At 35.2% G+C, this 18,182-nt stretch overlaps 2 protein-coding genes across 7 annotated transcripts; both read left to right on the plus strand.

Annotated features, from left to right (window-relative positions):
• The first annotated feature begins 270 nt into the window (after window positions 1–270).
• Window positions 271–7,619, plus strand: LOC18111148 (prolycopene isomerase, chloroplastic). 4 transcript variants are annotated; one of them, XR_008058723.1, is made up of 12 exons: window positions 272–541; window positions 1,214–1,437; window positions 1,934–2,044; window positions 3,196–3,249; window positions 3,836–4,123; window positions 4,818–5,009; window positions 5,091–5,249; window positions 5,385–5,621; window positions 5,982–6,304; window positions 6,768–6,851; window positions 7,001–7,218; window positions 7,363–7,619. XR_008058723.1 is itself a non-coding variant. In XM_024597226.2 (10 exons), exons 1-9 carry the CDS (start codon window positions 382–384, stop codon window positions 6,294–6,296), a joined length of 1,740 nt encoding a protein of 579 aa, XP_024452994.2. In that variant the 5' UTR covers window positions 271–381; the 3' UTR covers window positions 6,297–6,304; window positions 7,001–7,353. The 4 variants fall into 4 exon arrangements, 2 of the variants coding, with proteins under 2 accessions (XP_024452994.2, XP_006389508.3); XR_002980880.2 differs by lacking the exon at window positions 7,363–7,619 and having other exon boundaries at window positions 7,001–7,353; XM_024597226.2 differs by lacking the exons at window positions 6,768–6,851; window positions 7,363–7,619 and having other exon boundaries at window positions 271–541; window positions 7,001–7,353.
• A 701-nt stretch (window positions 7,620–8,320) lies between these two features.
• LOC18111150 (shaggy-related protein kinase kappa) lies at window positions 8,321–16,503 on the plus strand. Of its 3 annotated transcripts, XM_024597228.2 has the most exons (14): window positions 8,327–8,596; window positions 8,822–8,901; window positions 9,255–9,485; window positions 9,749–9,841; window positions 9,945–10,004; window positions 10,091–10,363; window positions 12,482–12,556; window positions 13,089–13,145; window positions 13,227–13,367; window positions 13,454–13,504; window positions 14,026–14,121; window positions 15,601–15,684; window positions 15,774–15,876; window positions 16,114–16,503. In XM_024597228.2, the coding sequence occupies exons 3-14, from the start codon at window positions 9,339–9,341 to the stop codon at window positions 16,200–16,202; spliced, it is 1,269 nt and encodes a 422-aa protein (XP_024452996.1). In that variant the 5' UTR covers window positions 8,327–8,596; window positions 8,822–8,901; window positions 9,255–9,338; the 3' UTR covers window positions 16,203–16,503. The 3 variants fall into 3 exon arrangements, with proteins under 3 accessions (XP_024452997.1, XP_024452996.1, XP_024452995.1); XM_024597229.2 differs by lacking the exon at window positions 8,822–8,901 and having other exon boundaries at window positions 8,321–8,419; XM_024597227.2 differs by lacking the exon at window positions 8,822–8,901 and having other exon boundaries at window positions 8,328–8,596.
• The last annotated feature ends 1,679 nt before the right edge of the window (window positions 16,504–18,182 follow it).

An 18,182-nucleotide genomic window follows, 5' to 3' on the forward strand; every position in this document is an offset into this window, starting at 1 on the left:
ATTTTTTTAATTTTTTTTGAGATCAATATATCAAATAATTAAAAAAATAATTAAAACTGAAAAATAAAAAATTTAAAAAAGATGGTTGGACCACGGTTAAATCAACAACTCACCACGGGCAGAAAAGAGGGCGGGTGTCCAGTTGAGAAAGCAATCCTTTAATTTGCGCGCCACCAGATATTGAGAGATGGGAACAGGTTAGTGACGTGGATAGTCTCAAATTCAAGAAAAGAGAGCCTTAGAAAAGGATTGATGAATTTTCCTTTGTATGGCCAGAGAGAGAGAGAGAGAGAGAGAGAGAGAGAGAGAGAGGTTCTTTAGTTTAAGGACAATGGCTTATTATTGATCAGTCTAACTCTATCCTTATAGAGCTCTCCCGAAATGACATTCTCTGTCTTCCCCAACCGATCCCACTTTCTCTCCTTCAACTCTGAATCCCCTCCTACTCTCAAGAAACCAGTTTTCGCGCGAACAAGCTCCAACGCTCAAACCCCCTCTTCCGCCGGCTCTCTCCTTGTCAATGATTACAAACCCTTCCCAGGTCTCTCTAGTCTCTCTCTCTCTCTCTCTCACACACACACACACACACGGTACAGCTCTATTTCTTCTTGGCACTTGCTTTTGTGGTTTCTTCCGTTTTTTGGTAGCTGTGTTTCTTGTGCCTTACGCTATGACGCCTACTCAAGGATTAACAGACTCTGACTTTGTCATTTAGAATTCAGCAAACAATTTAATATCCAACCCACTACTTTGTGCTGCCAGTATGCACTATCATCATCTGGTTGATAGCTTTATAGCTTGAAATGATTCATCAATGGCTGTCTTTTGGGTTTCCTAACCTAGGAGGTAGGGGATTTGAAATAGAAGAAAAGGAGTGAAAAAACATATTATACATGAAAGCTTTTCTCTATGCATCGTTATTTTCATTCATCTCTACCATGTTCTTGGACAAAGAGACTCATTTGCGCTCCCTCGCTGCCTTGACTCAGGTTCTTGTGGTCCCTTCCTCTTGTTCTTTTGAAGTGGTTGGTTTCAGATTACATGTAATTATCACATTCTTTGTTTGCATATATATACTCACGGGAAAGAATCTCATTGATCCTTTTAGCATAATTAGACTACATTTGAAGTTATAACACATTGCACGAACTTTTGTTCGTTTTACCTTGTCTGGATGCTTGAACTTCTGCTACAATTGCAAAATGCTGTGCAGGGAAGCCAGAGGCCGATGTTGTTGTTATTGGGAGTGGTATTGGTGGGCTTTGTTGTGCAGGACTTCTAGCTAGATACCAGCAGGATGTTCTTGTATTGGAAAGTCATGATCGCCCTGGGGGTGCTGCTCATTCTTTTGAGATAAAAGGCTATAAGTTTGATTCTGGTCCATCATTGTTTTCTGGTTTTCAATCAAGAGGTCCTCAGGCAAATCCCCTTGCACAGGTATTTCTTCTTTCCATTTTTCTTTGTTGTTATTTACGTTTTCCTGTTGCTAGTAAATTGATCATGCTGCTGCTTCATGATAAATACTGTTGCCGGATTCCAAGCACTATGTTCACATAAAATCATAGAGTTGACAAGGAGAAATATGCATGAACTTTGAGTCGTATTAATTACTAGATATGATCTGATTTTATCAAATGATTCAGTCACTTTTTTTTTGAAGTAGTTAATGATTTATTATAATCCTGACTTCAGTGTTGGAATTTTCCTCTAGGCAAGAATTGATTACTACTTGCTCTAGCTTTTAGAGTCCAAGCAAATTGTTTGTTTACTGGTTCTATTATTTAATTCTTTGCTGACTTCAGGTATCAAGCCACTTTCTCTGATGTTCTTACTGATAAAGTTCGTTTTTCTTGAATGGTGCTCTGACCTTTTATCTTCTTGAAAAACAATAATAATCATCTTTGTTTAATGCATATCTTTATATGATTTTCAGGTTCTGGATGCTCTGGGTGAATCAATTCCATGTGTGAATTATGACTCTTGGATGGTTTACGTACCTGAAGGTGAATTCCTGTCACGCATTGGCCCCACAGAATTTTACAAGGTAGGTTTTGATCATTACCATGTTAAGATTGCAGTTCCATTTCAGGTATCTCATGTGTCCTGTTTCTTTATGAGTTGCATCTTTGATCTGTTTCGTGCATGCTACGAGTGCAACTTGTTTAAAATATGCACACTGTTGATTCAATGTAAGAACAGGAGAGAGGTGGGGGAATATAAATTATGCGAAACAACTAATCCATCCAGAAACAAATGGAACCTGACATCACTCAGCGGCATCTTTAACCAATTACGGATGATAGCTGCTGAAATTTGGCTGCAGTTTTGGTGCGTTTGACATTGTATCAGATCAGGATGACATGGGTATTGATTAAATTTGCGTGGGACTTTGATTCTGTGTATTTGGTTGACTGAACTCAATAATCGTCATTCTTTTCTTTATGTTGCACTGAGGCTTCAATGATTGCACATTGACGGCCATTGTTTCTGACATGGTATCAAAATAAATGAATAAACAAGAGAAAAACCCCAGCAAACATGTAGATATTGGTGTCAGAACAAGGATGGTGAGAGTTGGTTTTTCGTTATGCTGTAAGTTGAAGATTCGACCATGCAATAAATGGCCATGACAAAGGATGTTAGTTATATGTAAATGTTATGGATGATCCCACCTTTTTTATGTTCTTCGAATGACCTTTCCTAGTAAGTCATATACCATAAAGCATTCCCCTTGGGTAGCTGTTTTTGGTTGCTGAATCTGCCTTGTATCATTCCAACTGACTTTTTAAGTGTTTTAGGAAACTAAATTAAGTAGGGATGTACAGTTGCAGTCGAAGCTTTTCTTCAAGAAATAGACAAACAAATTACATAAATCCCGATTGATGCTTTGATGCCATAGCTGAAATGTGAAGAAACTATTCCTGGCTTGCCGTATACACTCGTCAAGTGATTGAATTATTGCGTTCATGAAACTAATTTTTGTGAAGATGGACATAAAAATATAAAGAACAGCAACTAATCCGACTAGCAACTCATCATCCATGTACATTTGCATTCTGATTGGCATTCCTCAAGTTCTGTGCTCTTCTCACATCTCATATTTCTATGATGATTTCACTTTGGGTAAGTACCAAGTACTCTCTATTCATTCAAACAAGTTTTTGCTCAATGGGACTCTTTTACCTTTTCCTCCAGGACCTTGAGAAGTATGCAGGTCCCAATGCCGTGCAAGAGTGGAAAAAGCTTCTTGTGAGTTGTGCCAGTTTTCCTCCCCTTAATGAATACATGTTCCGTTACTAAGATTTATGTTGCTAAGATTTCATACTATATAGTATATATGTATACCAGTAGTTGAATGCATTCTTTGAGGATATCAGACATCTAAGTTTGCATGGTTCTTAACTTATCTTGAAAATGTAATGTAAATGATCAGAAAGGAAGAAAGAAATACATTTGTAACACTATTTTCCCGAAGTTTCCAAACTTCAAAACCATTTTTTTGTGCCATTGTGTAGTTTGGGACCTGTGACTCTCGGGAGCAAGTTTCTTCCTTCAGAGCAGCTACTTCATGAATTGCTCAAAGTGGGTTTTTTTTTATGTATTTTTTCTCCAAGGATTTTGCTCTCTGGAAACATATATCTAGTACATGATATTTTTGTCTGATCACTGCATGCTAAACCAATTATTCAGAGATGAGCTAACGGGGTTGATATTTTTTTTTTGCTTATAAACATTTCACAAGTAAATAGTATGGTTTCATGTCAATTGCATCACAACCATCTAGCCATCTGTTGTTGATCAATATCTTTAAATGCTAAATGCAATTCTATCGCAGGATGCGATACTTCCACTTTCTTCTGCTGCAATGGCTCTTCCTCCTTTATCTATTCGAGGTGATTTTGGTGTTCTTTCCACTGCTGCAGCTAGATATGCACCCTCTCTATTGAAATCCTTTCTGCAGATGGGACCTCAGGGAGCTTTAGGTGCTACAAAGCTTCTTAGGCCTTTCTCAGAAATCATTGACTCATTGGAGCTGAAAGACCCTTTTATACGAAACTGGGTGGACCTTCTGGCATTCCTTCTTGCAGGGGTGAAATCTAATGGTATACTCTCAGCAGAGATGGTAACTATTTCATAATTTAATTTCTGATATTTTCCACAGAAATTCTTTGAGACTTCTTCTAGATGGGATGCAGAAAAAACCATGGTATACTCTCAGCAGAGATGGTAACTAATCATTTACTTCATGATTTCCTGTGGGAGATTGTACCATTCGTTTGAATATGTACATGTCACCAATAGCTCTAACTTGAAGCAAAAATGCTAGCGGCGTCGAGCATGTGCACTACCTTAACAGAGAAGTTCTCCTATGATCTTTCCTCTGCAAAAGACTGTTTTCCCATTGATTTTCAATTCAGTGTGGTAGAACAGTTATTTGGGGAGCAATTGCGCATGCTTGGGTGCATGCTTGGGTGACATGATACAAATTCTTGTGTCGCAACTGCACATATAAAGTTAATGATCTTGATGTGTTGATTTTCTGGATGAATACAGCAAATATGCAAGATGTCTTTTAAGAGTCTATGACCATTAACAGCTCAACTGTTTATTTGGAAACTAAATCGGTCATCTCCCTTATTATTTTTATTACATCTTAAAAAATTCATGATAGATTTGCTCTTTTTATAATTAATAACATGTTCATTTTCCTTTTCGAATTTTTCAAGGCTTGTGTCTGTAGAAAAAAGTTTTGATATACTCTTCTTTTTCCAATCTGATATGACGATAACTTGCCTTTCTTTCCCTCTTTGTTTCAGATTTACATGTTTGCAGAATGGTATAAGCCAGGTTGCAGTCTTGAGTACCCTCTTCATGGAACTGGGGCCTTAGTTGATGCCCTTGTCAGAGGACTGCAAAAGTTTGGTGGACGGCTTTCTCTAAGAAGTCATGTAGAAGAGATTGTTGTCGAAAACAATAGAGCCATTGGAGTCAAGCTAAGAAGCGGTCAAGTGAGTAGATTGAACTCTTACGTGAATTGGTTGCTAAACAAGAACCTATCGTATCAACACCTCTATACTTGTATGCTGCAGTTTATACGTGCTAAAAAGGCTGTAATCAGCAATGCATCCATGTGGGACACTTCAAATCTGTTGCCCAAGGAAGTTCTTCCGAAGTCATATCTGGACAGGATCAACACAACACCTCAGTGTGAATCATTCATGCATCTCCATTTGGGTTTTGATGCAGAGGTGAGGATATAAATTTTTTATTTTTCAAATTCTATTTTTATTCATATTTCCATTCTTTTCTAGTTTACAGCTTTAAGCCGCAATACTGATATCGTCTTCTTTCATCTTCCGTTTTCAAATTGCTTTACTGATCAGTGTATAAAAAAAGACTTGGGGATTCATCACATCGTTGTTAATGATTGGAGTGGAGGAGTCGATGCAGATCAAAATGTTGTCTTGATATCTGTTCCTAGTGTGCTTAGTCCAGATTTAGCACCCCCTGGAAAACATCTATTACACGCTTACACACCAGGAACTGAGCCTTTTGAATTGTGGGAAGGACTCGATCGTAGAAGTGCCGAGTACAAACAACTCAAAGCTGAGCGGTCAGAGGTATGCATGCAGTAACTGACTTATCCCATCATTAACTGCTTATGCTGCCTTTTCATGATGATCTCATAATAGGTTCGTTGAAGTTGAACAGCACTTGGAGCCATTAATTTAGTTGGAGTCATTATTTTAGTTGATTAATTAACATATTTTCACTTTATCATGTTTGGTTTCACTGATTGATTCCTCACTAGACTTCTTCAAAAACAAAACTTGAGCCAAGCTATTGTTAGGGATCAATGAAAAGTGAAGTTATACCCGCTGCTGATGATCTTATATTCCTGCTGTTTAAATCAGTTTATACTAGAGAAGGAGAAGTTGTGTTCTTAAATTCCTACTGCTGTTTTGTTGGTTGTGAGACAGGTTATGTGGAGGGCGGTGGAGCGTGCCCTTGGTCCAGGCTTCAGCCGCGAGAAATGCGAGGTGAAGTTAGTTGGAACTCCATTGACACATAAGAGATTTCTTCGAAGGAACAGAGGAACTTATGGACCAGCTATTGAAGCTGGGAAAAATACCTTTCCTGGCCATTCAACTCCCATATCCCAGCTTTATTGTTGTGGAGATTCTACTTTTCCTGGCATTGGAGTCCCGGCAGTTGCTGCTAGTGGCGCCATTGTTGCTAACTCACTAGTTTCGGTGTCTCAACATTCCCAGCTTCTCGACGCGATTGGGATTTAAATGCTTTGGTGAGTTCATTTTTCTCCTTTACAAAATTTTATTGATTTTGAACTTGAATGTTCTTGCTTTACGCATATCAATGTATACATTGTACCGCAACTTAATTTATGTGCAAAGAAAGTCCCTTTGAACACTGAATGTAGCAACAGAAGAAACATGAACATAAACAGGACTACGTTATCTTTATGAAAAGTTGTTTCCAATGGGAGCCTCGACTAATAATTTCCCGCTACACAAGAGACAACAGATATAGAAAGGACAAAAATATGTTTGGTCAAAAATAATTTGCAAGTAAATTTCTGTTCTCAAAACAGGAGATACAAGGAGATCCGCCTCTTCTATCTCAATGCAGCAACCAAACCAGGGTTTCGTTTTGGTAAACATAAAAAATAAAAAACCCCGACAGCTTGTAGATTGACTCGGATGCAAGCGAGATATTCTATCTATATTTTACGGTGCCTGTGGACGCAGGTACTCATGCAAGCACTCACACCAATGCACGCATGGAGAGAGGAGGAGGGGTTGGTTACTCAAGAGCACAATTGCCCCTTGAAGGTGACTCTGTGGGATCTATTCAAAAGTCTTAAAAGTTGGTGTTAAAAGCTTGCCTAGACATGTTGTAGTCTTTTTAGCCCCATATAATTAAAATCCTTTTGCATTTTCCACTTCACATTTTATCATATGATTACTTACTGTCCCACTAGGTTTTGAATTCTATGGAACTGTAAATGAATGGAGGACCCTCCCAGTTCTCCCACTCATGGCAAGAAGGAAAGAAAAAAAAACTTGTGCGCTTTAGGCTCCAAAGTCCAGCCAGTAATGCACATGAAGCAGACAAATAAGAAAGGTAAAAAGGGCAGCCAATATTCAACAGGAGTGCTCATGTCTCCATTGACGCTAACGACAGATCATGAGATAAAAGGTCTGTAAAAATATTAATTAATCCTATTATTGTTCTTGAGTTGTATCTTGTTGGTATTTTAAAGTAGAAGGGATCTCTATTACTTCAAGATCAAAACAAGAACATGTTGTCTTTTAATCTTTATTTTTTCGCACATCCTCCCAGGGCCCATAGCAGCCAACACTGGCACTTATCATGATGCATTTATAACCCTAATCAAAAGGAAAACAAGATGAGACATTTGTCTACACAGAGTGTGACCAACTGAAACGATGACCAAATGCTTGAGAGAATTGCATGCAGACAAGAGCAATCAGCATTAAACAGTAGGTTCTAGATAGACAAATGGCAGGAGATTGTTTTGCATATGAAGCTTTCTTAATGTTTGGATGACGATATTAAATGTATTTATTATTTTTGTATTTTAAAAGTGTTTTTTTCTTAATTTTATTTATATCAAATTAATTTTTTTATTATTTCCAGATGTGCTCATATAAAATAATAATTTTAAAAAATAAAAAAATATTATTTTAATATATTAAAAAAAAAACACTTTAAAAAATAACTATTAACACACTCATAAATACTTTTTATGTGGTGTTAGAATTTCTCTCACTTGATTGACCACTTAGAATAGTAAGATATTTTTTATTTTTTAAAAATTATTTTTAATATCAGTACAATTTGAAAATATAAAAATAATTAATTTAAAAAAAATAAAAAAAATTTAAATTCTTTTTAAAATTATTTTAAAAGGTAAAAATAAATGGGTTGAGTAAAAAAAAAGAAGAAGTGATAATTGATGTATAATTAATTATTATACGAAAGAAGAAATAATAGAGAAGTATATAACATGGAGGTTAGATATATAATATAATTATTATATTATATTATCTATTCAAGAGCCGCCAGATTGAGAAAAAAAAACTTTGTTGAACTTATTTATTTATTGATTTTTTTAAAATTTTCTTCTTTACTTTTGATTTTTTTTAAAAAATTAAAATAGTTCTGATGAACCTCCTGATCCGTTTTTACTCTAAATTGACCACGGGTCGGGTTTTAGAAGCGTCAAGGTGTCATATGAGGCAAAAAATAATATAACAAAAGCAAATAATAATAATGATAATAAATATAATAATAAACAGAAGCAGCAGCAGCAGCAGCAGATAATATTTAATGTCAGAATCAGGAGGAAGAAGAAGAGGTTATTGAACATGGTCAGGTGACTGTAAAAAAAATAATTCCAAAACCCAGAAAACAAAAGCATTAATTAATTAATTTGAGTAGAAAACCTTTATTGTACTAGTAAGAATTTGAATAAAAAAACAATTGTTTTTTTTTTAATTCCCACTTGAACCCTGCAAGGCAAGAAATGCCCTCTCTCTTGAAACGTTTCCAGGTTAGTTTGATTATCATCTATTGATTCTTTACTTCATGATCTGGTTTGAATTTATGGAAAAGATGCTTAATTAAGCTTTAATCAAATGTTCTTTTTTTTCTGGAGTTACAATTTTGGGCTTAGATCTGATCAGTCTTGTCTCAGTTAGTTTCAGTGTTTAATGATTTTCCTTTTCTTTTCCCTTTTCATCTCATTTAAATTGTGGGTTTTGTTTTTTATTTCTAGATCATGATAAGAAGCATTGGTTTTCAGTTGAAGTTTCAATCTTGAACTTTTTGTTGGAACATTGTTTTGATAGAAGCACAGTAAGTCTAAGCATCTGGGCAGATTTTGTTTGTGGTGCTATGTATAATTCTGGGCTGTTTTTATCATGTAAGCAGTTGTATCCTGGATATTGAGCATTTGTTTGAAGGAATTCATGCAGTTTCCAAGTTCACGTTACAAGCCTTGATAGCTTTTATTGATTATGTTAACTTTTCAAGTTGTTTGTGGATTGTATGATGTGAAATCTAGCATGAAAAATTATTTGTGTTGATCAATAAATGATGTTATGTGAAATTAACTCTTCCTTGGCCTGGCATCTCTCTCTTTCTCTGTTTTTTTTTTTCCCTGAATGTTTAGTTTCTGTGTCTGACTTGGAATTTTGTAATTCTATTAGGAAGATAGGTGGGTGGACTGCAGAACTACAAAGTGTCATGAGGGTAGGGAATACTAGCAAGTGCAATACTTGTCACGTGTACTCATGTCGTCTGCCAGCTTAGGAAATGGGGGGGTTGGAAGTTCCAGGTCCGTTAATGGTTTCAAAAGTTCGTCTAGTTCCATGGATTGGCTGGGCAGAGAGATGCTTGAGATGAGATTGAGAGACAAGGTGGACCATGATGAGGACAGAGTAAGTTGCCATGTTATAGAAGCTTTTGTTTTATATTATTATGAAGTGTTCTTTTTCTGTTGCTATATATCCAATGACTGGCCTCGTCCTTCGAGTATCTCCTGTCATTGAAACACTCTGCAAAGTGGTTGCGAAATGATTTGATCCCTTATGTGGGAGGTTCATTCAATCTAGAAACCACGGCTCAATTTCCATAATCAGCTGAGCTTACCTAGCTTCACAATTTTTTCTGTACCTACTTAGTCCTTTCTCTTCCATTGCAGGATAGTGAACCCGATATAATTGATGGTGTTGGTGCAGAAGCGGGACATGTCATCAGGACTACTATTGGTGGCCGAAATGGTCAATCTAGGCAGGTGGGAAACTCATTAATGCAATACACAAATCTCATCCTGTACGTGATCCTAATTGGTGAAACCTTTACATCCTATGTAACTTCTGCTTTGTTTGGGTTGACAGACCGTCAGTTATATAGCAGAACATGTGGTTGGAACTGGTTCTTTTGGTGTTGTCGTTCAAGTAAGCATATTTGTCCATTGAATTGATTGTTAACTATTTTCCATTAAATTACATTTCTTTAAACTCTATCTGAACTACCTTTGCAGGCGAAATGTAGGGAAACTGGAGAGATCGTCGCCATCAAGAAAGTTCTTCAAGACAAGCGCTACAAGAACAGGGAGTTACAGATTATGCAGATGTTGGATCATCCAAATATTGTAGCTCTTAAACACTGCTTCTTTTCTACAACAGACAAGGAAGAGCTCTACCTAAATCTTGTTCTTGAATATGTTCCTGAAACTGTTAATCGTATTGCTAGGAACTACAGCAGGAACAACCCACGAATGCCTCTAATATATGTTAAACTCTACACCTATCAGGTACATAGCAATTTGGCTAGTTCCTTCGCATGTCCTATTTTGGCATCTTACTTTTTTAGTCTCTAGTTTAGAACTATTTTCAGTCCCATGGATTTTGCAATTGAGTGTGGGGAATAAAGCTTTTGTGCTCTTAATGAACAGTGATTAGAATTCAATCCACAAGGGTTAGCACAAGTGGTTAAGAATTGACCTGGGATATGGAGAGGTTCCTGGTTCAAGTCTTACCCTTGGATATCTTGTGCATTTCTAGTTCTTGTGGGCCACCAGGCATGAGGCCTGTTTCCTAAAAGACAAGGTTGAGGAATCCCACTTCTTGTAAAATATAAAAATGAACAAAGGGATAGGAATTCTATAGAAACAAAGACATTTTTTTTTTTTTTTCTAATTGTGTTTTAGAAAGGTGCTAGGGATTTTCTGGTGCCATCTAAGACATGCTTTAAGTATGTAATTTGAACAGATTAAATGTTAGATCTCACCAAGCAGCTATATGGGTAGCCATTTAAACTAAAAGCTACTCTTTTCTCATAATTTTGTTCTTTTATTTTTCCAACTATGTATTGGGGATTAAGATATTGGCACTATTTTTGTACATCTACATTAGTTTAAGATCTAAATCTATGTTCATACCTTTGGCTTTCTCATGTGGGTTAGTGTTTGCAAAATAGTGGATTTTTGCTGGCCAGTGGCTTGATTAATGATATGGTGGCTTATTGGTTGCCACCAATTTGGGTTGAATGACATGGTGGTTTGTGTTGGTGCATTTAGTTAAATAGCCTGCTCACCAATTGAGCAGAGTTCTCAGGATATGTTTGATGGGTTTAGTTTGGTTTGAGAGAGTATTCTTTTGTTATACTGGTTTAAGTTGAAAAGGAAACTTTGAAGTTTGAATCACTCTTGTTGAGGGTTTTGGAAATTGAATTTGGTAGCAGGAAAAAGAAGAGTCATAAAGGTAGGAGTTAGTTTTGGAATTCCACTTTAGGTTTGTGAGAAATCATGCGCTGACCACTGTTCTGTACAGATGGCTAGGCTAGAATGAGGTATGGAGGTGCATGATTCTTCATCAATTTGTCTCTCTTCATAACACCGAGGGTAAAAGTCTTTGGTATAGGCAAATGACCTACTGATTAGCGACTTCTTCCTGTATTTTTGTAATAGCTGGGATTATCTAAATTCTCCTACCAGTGGCTATTTTGTAATATAAGATGGTATCTCCCAATTGTGGAGCAATTCCTCTCAAGTCATGAAATCCTCCTGCTAGGTGGCATTAAGGGATGCCATTAAAATCATCTATCTTTTCTATTCTAGCATTTGGTTTATTAGGAGAAAGTAAAGACTAGCTTTTTGAAGCCCTCAATTAAAGCTAGCTTACCTTTTAACTTCATATATTCTTTATCTCTGTGGAAACACCTGTACGTGAGATTTTTAGAAACTTTTAAGACAAAAACAGCTAAAAACTCTGAAATGGAGCTGATTGAATCCACTTCAACTTGGTTGCAAAGTTTCAAACCTTCTTCTAACATGACAATTGTAAAGCCATGAAGGGATGGTTGCAAAGTCAAACCTTCTTCTAACATGATGAATGTAAAGCCATTTATGCATACTTCCTGTTTCTGACAATAGCTGAGAAAATTTCTGAAGCACAGCCTGCCAATGCCATGAAACTTCTTGAAGTGCAAGGCTTAATACTGGCATCACAACATAGGTGTTTATGAGGAAAAAGCAGGCTCCTGTGTTAACCCTGACACTATCTGCTTTTATTATTTTGTTTTTCCCGTTTTTCTCTCCATGGGAGTGGAGAGGGGGATAGAGAACAGTGCTTCACTAGAGAGAGGACTGCATGACATGCATGGATAAGCCTTTTTTTTTGCGGGAGAATAATTTTGTTTTCAACCATGGTTATACTTTCCGCTTATAAAATGGTTGTGCAATATCATATCTAATGTATAAACCTTTATGCTTGTCCTAAATAACTACAGCTGTATGATGAAAAGCACAGAAAAGTAGTATAGGTCATACATGGATTAACTATATTAAAGTTTACCAAGGCTCAAATCCTTGTAATGTGTGTAAATCTTCATTAATTCTTATTGTTTTTTTCCCTCCCTTTTTTGAGTGCAGATATGTAGGGCGCTTGCCTATATACACAACTGCATTGGTATCTGTCACCGTGACATCAAGCCTCAAAACTTACTGGTAAGATGTTCTGTTTAAGGATTTAGGTCTTGTTTGATGAAACCCTTGTACATGTAGAATGAGATTTATAGTATAATTAACATTTGGTATGCAAGTTGGGGGTTACCTAACCAATTCAGTTACAAGCATAGTTGTCCATGTTTTGGTGTCTCTTGTAACATTTTGATGAAGCTTCCCTTTCAACATATGTATTGAGCGCTAAATAGTTTGAAATTTCCAAGCAACTAAAGTTTCCTATGCTCTGTGGATGTTTAGATAGTGTGGCTTCTATGGAACAAATTGATGAAGTATATGAAAAAAACCTTTCTTTGTTGGAGGCCAGGAGTTTGCAGTTCTAAGTTGGTTAACACAGCTCAATTTCAGTGGCATCTATTTGTGGTCAATGTAGCTGAAATGGAATAGGGTCATCCTGATTTTAAGCCAATCCACAACTTGCATTTGCTTGGCTTATCAAATTAGTTTTTCTATTTGATACTGATACTCAAATGTTTCTGTTTCTGTTAGTTTTAATAGTAAATTGTCCATTATCCAGGTGAATCCATCCACACATCAGCTGAAACTTTGTGATTTTGGGAGTGCTAAAGTGCTGGTAAGCTTTCATATGACACTGGGTATTTATGCTTGCCTCTTCTTTCCTTGCTCGAGTGTGCTTACTTTGTCATTTTATCAGGTGAAAGGTGAGCCAAATGTATCTTACATCTGTTCAAGATACTATCGTGCTCCAGAGCTGATTTTTGGTGCTACTGAGTACACAACTGCTATTGATATATGGTCTACTGGTTGCGTGATGGCTGAGTTGCTACTTGGGCAGGTAGCTTTATACTCGGCTTACTATACTTATTACCATTTCTCTTTTACTTCTTCAGATTAACTGATGATTTATGACTTACTGTACAGCCTTTGTTTCCGGGAGAAAGTGGAGTTGACCAGCTAGTTGAGATCATTAAGGTAGTAAAAGCTATTGATTCTCAAAAAAATTTCTGGATATTTTTCCTTTTGATATGTGATTGCTGAATTAGATTTGATTAGTTCCCCGTGCTGAATAAGGCTGCCCAAGTTCTATAACATAACTAAAGTGAAGCTCAAAGTTTTGAAATTGGGAAGATACTTTTGGACTATTTTTTGGTTGAATCCAATCATCCTGGAAAGGAATTCAATTCTGAATAGCCATATCTTTTCTGGATGACTTCGTACTTGATAGAAATGGGTAAATGTTGAAGAATAACATTGAATTTTGTAACATTAGCTTATTGTCTCCTCGCCAATTCATGGCAAACAGAAAATCAAAGATGGAGAAGAAAAACTTCAATTTTCTAGAAACATACAATTTAAACTTTGAAGATTAAGAAAGGAATTCAAGAGACAGAATACTTGCCTTTCTCACATGCCATCATTTGTGTTTCTGATTGCACCTAGTTGAAAATGTCAACTTCCATGAAGGAAGTGTTAACGATTCTGTGTTTTTCCAGGTTTTGGGAACACCAACCAGGGAAGAGATAAAGTGCATGAACCCAAACTATACAGAATTTAAGTTCCCACAGATTAAGCCTCATCCATGGCACAAAGTATGTGTTATTCCTCCCCTATACTGACTGATTTTTATTAAGTTATGAATTAGATTATAGAATGGCTTGCATAGTTCAGCAAATTTTCTATCTTTGATACATATAGAAGTCAACAAATGAGTAAGTTTATGGAATTACATTGTGAAGAATTCTTCAGGTTCGCTAACTTGGGTTTGGCGATTGTTATAATCAGTCAATTGTATATAGTTAATAAACCATGAGTTTAAATTTCTTATGTTGGGAAAGGCTTGATTTAACTGTCACAGAAGCCTTAGAACCTCGTATGTTTTCTTTAGATCATTCATCTAAGAGCTCGTTCCTGTGTATCCATATTCTGTTAGCATATAATGCAGTTTTGTTGAACCTTTGATGCTGCATCTATACCATGGCTGTATGAATATCTTTGGAGGCCAGCTAAACTAATGGAAGCTCAATATATGAATCTCAATCTTCTCAAAAGTCAACCACTGATAATTTGTGGAAGTGATTACTGGCAGTCTTTTAACCTATTTTTTTTTTTTTTTTGAGAATTAGTCTGGAAGAGTTGAGTTTAGTGGTTTTTTCTTTTGTGACTTGAAGTAATCATTAGTTTGGTCCGAAACACTTTACTTATTTTTATGTAAAGAAAAGTCTTACCTTTTTGAAACTGAAGCTAGCGAGTGCATCCAACAGTGAATCAAAATCATATCTTAAACAACGAAGATGTCATGCAAGTCCAACATATGGCAAATAAATCTCATTTCTGACCATTATGAGAAAATACAATAATGGGGTGGTATCCAAACTATTTCTTTACATGTCTAAGATACCAAAACAGCTAAAACCATAGTTTATCAATTCGTGTTCTTTTGTGTTCTTTCTTAACAAATAAAAAAAAAAGTAGAAACTTGAGACTCAATGGTTAGATTTTCATGTAGTAAATAGGAAATTAGGATTATGTTCTTTAATTGCCGAGAGGAGATATGAAAGTGAACCAGAGCTAATGATATTTTGTCTTCTGTTCTACCTCATCTTTTTTGTTTTTTGTTTTTAGTTGGCTCAAAATTATGCAGCATAATAAATTGGGTATGATATTCAATTTTTTTTTTTTTTTTAAGATGGGTTCCATATTGTAAAAACCAATAGAAGTCCCCCAAGTCTTTGTCCATGAGTTCATCCTGTCCCTTCCATAGTTGCCTAAATCTTGGAAATGATTGCATCAAAACATTGAACATTTAGTAAAAATCTCAAAGCAACTTGTTATTCTTCATGTAATTTCCTTTTGTAAGAGACTAATTGGCTGCTGAAACATTTTTATTATTTGCACAACTTTCTTCTCGAAAGACTATCATCTTATCAGGGCTGTATGCTTGCATCATGAAATATCTCCATCTTTATCACGAGCATCCTGTATCTGCACTGCATGTTATTTATAATCTGATTAGTAATAAATTATGTTACAAGAATTAAGAGATTTTGTCTGAAATTCTCAATCACCAGGTCTTCCAAAAGCGTTTACCCCCAGAAGCAGTGGACCTTGTCTGTAGATTTTTCCAGTACTCTCCTAATCTGCGATGCACTGCTGTAAGTTTTATTATGTTTTCAAGTTATTTGCATGAGTGATAAACTTCATTTATTGATCAATTTGAGTTGTTTTTTTGGTGGTACTGCAGCTGGAAGCTTGCATTCACCCGTTCTTTGATGAATTGAGAGATCCAGCCACCCGCCTTCCAAATGGCCGCCCTCTTCCTCCACTGTTTAATTTTAAACCTCAAGGTAAGTTTCAACTTAATTGCTGCATCATGGTGCTGCCATGTTTATTTGGAGACATACAAGAAACTAGACCTAGTCCTTGAATGTCTTCCAACTTCTGCGGCAGCTTTTCCTGCCACGAATAAAATTTGCCTCAATCATGCTGTTTTCTTACCTGTATTCTGTTGGAATTGTTTTTCAGTTTCTTTTGCCTCAGCTTTCATGCCTAAAATAATTTATAAACCTGTTCTGTTACCGCAGAGCTCTCAGGCATACCAACTGATATTGTCAATAGGCTCATTCCGGATTATGCTCGTAAACAGAACTTATTCATGGCTTTGCACACCTAGGAATCGATACAACAACCTTTGTTCTGCTGAACTTCCACGCCATTGTCTTGTATCGAAATTTGTAAAAATTTTCTCCCTTGCCATCCTTTACTTGATGTGAGAAAGGGTGCTGCCAAAGGAGCTCGGATAATTTGTGAAACCTGAGGCGCTTTAAGTTTGCATGTTGGTGAAGGTGTATTTTTGTTATTATATGAAGACAACTACAATTTGTGATGTATATTTATGATATGCCCTCCATTATAGAGGATTTTAGTGCTGGATGAGAAGGTGGAGAATGCATGGTTTTTAGTTTATTCTCTCACCCTTTTGCCTTGACGTTGATCTTTCTCAACATTTTTCTTCTGTCATTCACATCATTTGATCAGAATTATGAACAGGGTTTGTCTTTGCTGCTCCTTGTAATCTCTGACCTAATCTCCTACTTTGATTGCTGTGAAGTTAGGGCTTGGCTGCTATAAAAAAACAAAGACAGAGGGGACAGTAGACATTTTTATGTCCCGTGTTCTTGTCTCCTCACCATCTTTTAGCATGTTTTTCAGGACCGTGAATTAGTTCGCCATGCAAGCGTATCGTATTTATATTACTAAATGGATTTTATTTAAATTGTTGATGGATGAATAAATTGAAGATTTATGAATTAGAATGTTTGATATTTACATTTGAACAATTCTATATAAAGTTTGACAATTTACTTTTAATTTAGTTAATTTTTTTTATTTGTAAAATATAGAAAACAAATTCTAATTGCACTAAAATTAAAATTAGAGATATGAAATTTAATGCAGTCTAATAAGATATTGTGACGAATGTCTTGATGAAATGGATTTAATGGTGTTAAATGTGTATTAATGTTTAATAGGCATGAATTTTCAAAAATGTTTTGATTCTATGTTATTGGCGGTGGTATCGGATTAACTTGTTGAATTTATAATAATTTCATGAAATAATAATATATTAAGTAATGATTTCACTTTAAATTTTTAGTGATATCTCTTCCCATTTAGTTTTTTTCAATTAAAAAAAACTGAATTTTTTGATATAACATCACAATTTATTCCATATATTTGTTAAAAAATATGTTTTTTTAAATACAGAATATTTTAGATTAGTTTACGTGTAACAAATTAATTCTTTACGTGTAGAATTAACTTTTATACAAAGTTAAGCCTTGTATGACGTCACAAAATTTAATGGTAGCCTGGAGGATTTGAAATTAAGACTTGGAAGGAAGCAAATCCCTAGTTAAATGCAGCTTTATGGTTTCGCCGGAAAGTGTTGACTTAGACGATGTCGTTAAATTCAAGAAAATGATGTGTATGGTTGTGGTTTAAAAAAATTTATTTTATAAAAAATAATTTAGGTTAAGATTGATTTTGTATTTATATATATTTGATTAAAACTGTTGTTAAAATTGATGTTAAATAAAAAATAGTTTAATATATTTGGTTAAACATGTTTTTCAAATTGAGGTTATAAAATAACTAGAAAAGATAATATATATATTTTCTAGAAATTATATGTTCGAGTCTCATAAATTTTAAAGTCACTAAAGATTTATATGCTTGTTAACTTTATGATCTATAAAATTAGTTGAGGCACGCGCAAGTTAGCCCGAACATCTATGTTAATAATAATAATAATTTATTTTAGTTAATGTAGCTAGTCTCTCTCGTATAAATATCAAAATTATTTTTGGATATAATTTTTATCTTCTCTAAAAATAAATTTCTTTTATATAATTACACTTTAAACCTTGAATTCAGTTCTACTCATGAAAAAAAAATCAACAATAACATACCAATACATGTAAATTATTAAAAGCATTTCTTAACCATATATATTCCTAATTAAATTAAATAAAATATTGATTTGATAGAAAAAAAATATATTATTATTTTAATAAAAATAATTGATCCTAGTTGACTAACTTAATAATTCAAATTTTTCTTGTATTATTTCATGTCATTTTCTTTAGTATCT

This window comes from Populus trichocarpa, chromosome 3, assembly GCF_000002775.5.
Source record: "Populus trichocarpa isolate Nisqually-1 chromosome 3, P.trichocarpa_v4.1, whole genome shotgun sequence".
NCBI classification, from domain to species: domain Eukaryota; kingdom Viridiplantae; phylum Streptophyta; class Magnoliopsida; order Malpighiales; family Salicaceae; genus Populus; species Populus trichocarpa.